The following is a 2,558-nucleotide window of genomic DNA, read 5'->3' on the forward strand; positions in this document are numbered from 1 at the left end:
AATATTTAGTATTACAAATTTAAATTTAATATGTTTATTTTTAATAAATTTAATTGGCATGTGGCTTAACAGATTTTTTTTAATGGCCAATTACAAAATGGATAAAAAATTAGAGAAAATTGATACTCCTGTTATCAAATTGAGTCCAAGAGTTTAAGCACCAAATCTTAAATTAAGGCAATATGTAATACAACGCACAACAATACGAATGAAGTGGGTAATTATAGGATTTCAGGATACAAGTAATTACATATAATGACTACACTTGGATCAATAATTTTGAATCTATGTGGTGAGTTAAGTACATCCATGGGAATATAAACTATAATTTTGTTATTTAAAATTCATCTCATATCAACTGATACATGTCTACTTCAAACTCTGTTTTACTAAAACAGTTCATCACACTTCTACGTTTCGACTTCGGAGTTACGTCCTCAGACGTCAACGTGGACGACGGAGATGACGGCGACTGAGCCGATGAACAAGAGGAAGACGGCTCAGGGGATCTTCGCTTGTTACTGCTCACTCTCACCGGTTCCACCTGATTCGAGCCGATGAGGTGGGGAAAATTCAGCTTCGCCTTTGCTCCACGCATATTAAAAGCCGCTCTGTCGTAAGCTAGCGCAGCACCCTCGGGAGTCTCGTATGTACCGAGCCAGATCCTCGCACCGTTTCGTTTCGGATCTCTTATCTCCGCCGCGTATGTCCCCCACGGCCTTCTCCTTACTCCCCTGTAATTCACCTTCTTCGGCGGCGCCTGAGGTTTAGGGACAGCCGCGGTAGTCTCCATCTCAGAAGTCACTTCTAAGCTGGGAAATGAAACATTATTAACGGCGACTTTCTCCTCCGCTGCTTCAAACAACTGATCAAAATTTATCCATTGATCCACATTAATCGCATCATCATGAAGCTCACTCTTTGGTAGATTTTCCACAACCTGTCCTGGAATTGTATCAAAATCATCTTCCAAAAGATACTGACGAATCGAGTCCAAGAGGCTGAGGTCAAAATTTGAAGCACTATCACAGTACATGTTTGTCTGTTGCTAGAAACGACTTTGACGCTTTGAGACTGGCAGGTATGGATTTGATTTCAATGGTTCCGTTGAGTTTCTAAAATTTGCTGTTTGATTATATATATATATATATACCTTGAAACTCTGGGTATTAAAATATGGTTATTTGCTTGCTATTTCTGTTTTGTTTAGACAATTCCAGGAAGTTGCTGATGGCAGAGAGCCGAAAATATTTTCATCACGTTTTTGAAGTGCTGCTACTGTTCATTTATTTAATTTACTTTTATACTTTGCATTGTTTATTCATTGAACATTTATGGTGACAAAAGCTCCATTACTTCATATTCCATAATTGTCCATTTAAGAATCAATGAATAAACTAAGATTAATTCTTATCCATTTGTTGAATGATTTCTCAACTATCTAATTAAATATTCATCCTATAATTGAAAGGTTTGAATATAATTATTAAATCTCTCTCGAGAAGAGTCAAGTTAGTTGGCAGAAGTATCATTGGACAGATTTAATTTACTAATTCATAATAATTAATTCAACCTTCAATATTATATTTGTAATTTAATTTCTATTATTATTTTAGTTGCATTTAATTATAAAGTCGTTTTAAAATAAAATACCAATTAAAACATTAATTTCTTTTACCGATATTGAACCGGTAATTCATGTATATTTCGTGTTGACGTGTTTTATATATCACATCAAGAAATAACTTAAAATTTATAAAAATATTTAAAATTAAAAAATAGTATGAAATACACATGAATTACTATGCGAGCTATCATGTTTAAAAATTAATATTTTATTCACTATTTCTATTAAAAAAATAGTATTGCCATAATAATATGAGAAAACCAATAAACATTAGAAATAACACAATTAAATTGGCAATGCAATTCGATGCAACATCTGCTTCTATATGAGGTTTTGTCCAGAGAAGAAATTCACTACTAAACTCACGGTACAAGAAATTATTTTAATACGTGAATTGAAAAATATGCAGAGGGAGGGATATTCCTTTTCTAGCGTAAAATGAAATATCCAACTATCACCCATTAGGATATGCCTGATTGTTGCTCGGATACCACGCCATAGTCATTAAGTAAGTCCCACATGAAGTCACGAAAAAAATAATGTGAACTCAGCTTCAAGAAAATGTAGCAAGAGGTAGAAGCCTGGTTCAAACACTTCACTCAAATGGCAGGTTCCCTCCAAGACTTTAAACTCATACTTATAGTGATTTCCAGTCAACCTGCGATACCTCAATAACCTCCGCATCTTCAATTTCGTGGTTCGACATAGATAGATAAGGCTCGCTACTGGCTCATAAACTATTCTCTTTGGTTGCCTGACAATAACCTTCTGCTATTTCTCTGCCCCCTTTGGTGGAGCAACATCAGATTTACCACCATCTCTGGCTAGAATGTTACTAGATTTGCCCCTACCTCTAGCCATGATTTTCATGGGAAAAAAACATTAAAAACATTGAAATAATGGCTAAAAAGGTAATATCGCACAAAAAATC

General features: G+C 34.7%; 1 protein-coding gene across 1 annotated transcript; it reads right to left on the minus strand.

The window, feature by feature from the left end:
* Positions 1-203: 203 nt before the first annotated feature.
* On the minus strand, positions 204-1,136 carry LOC105793545 (ethylene-responsive transcription factor 1). The gene has a single exon (XM_012622443.2). It carries the CDS (start codon positions 1,034-1,036, stop codon positions 350-352), a length of 687 nt encoding a protein of 228 aa, XP_012477897.1. The 5' UTR covers positions 1,037-1,136; the 3' UTR covers positions 204-349.
* Positions 1,137-2,558: the final 1,422 nt, after the last annotated feature.

The sequence above is a fragment of the Gossypium raimondii genome, chromosome 8 (assembly GCF_025698545.1).
Source record: "Gossypium raimondii isolate GPD5lz chromosome 8, ASM2569854v1, whole genome shotgun sequence".
In the NCBI taxonomy this organism is placed as follows: Eukaryota; Viridiplantae; Streptophyta; class Magnoliopsida; order Malvales; family Malvaceae; genus Gossypium; species Gossypium raimondii.

What these genes read in the sequence shown, in the direction of transcription:
- LOC105793545 (XM_012622443.2), bottom strand. Translation starts at nt 1,036, where the DNA reads ATGTACTGTGATAGTGCTTCAAATTTTGACCTCAGCCTCTTGGACTCG.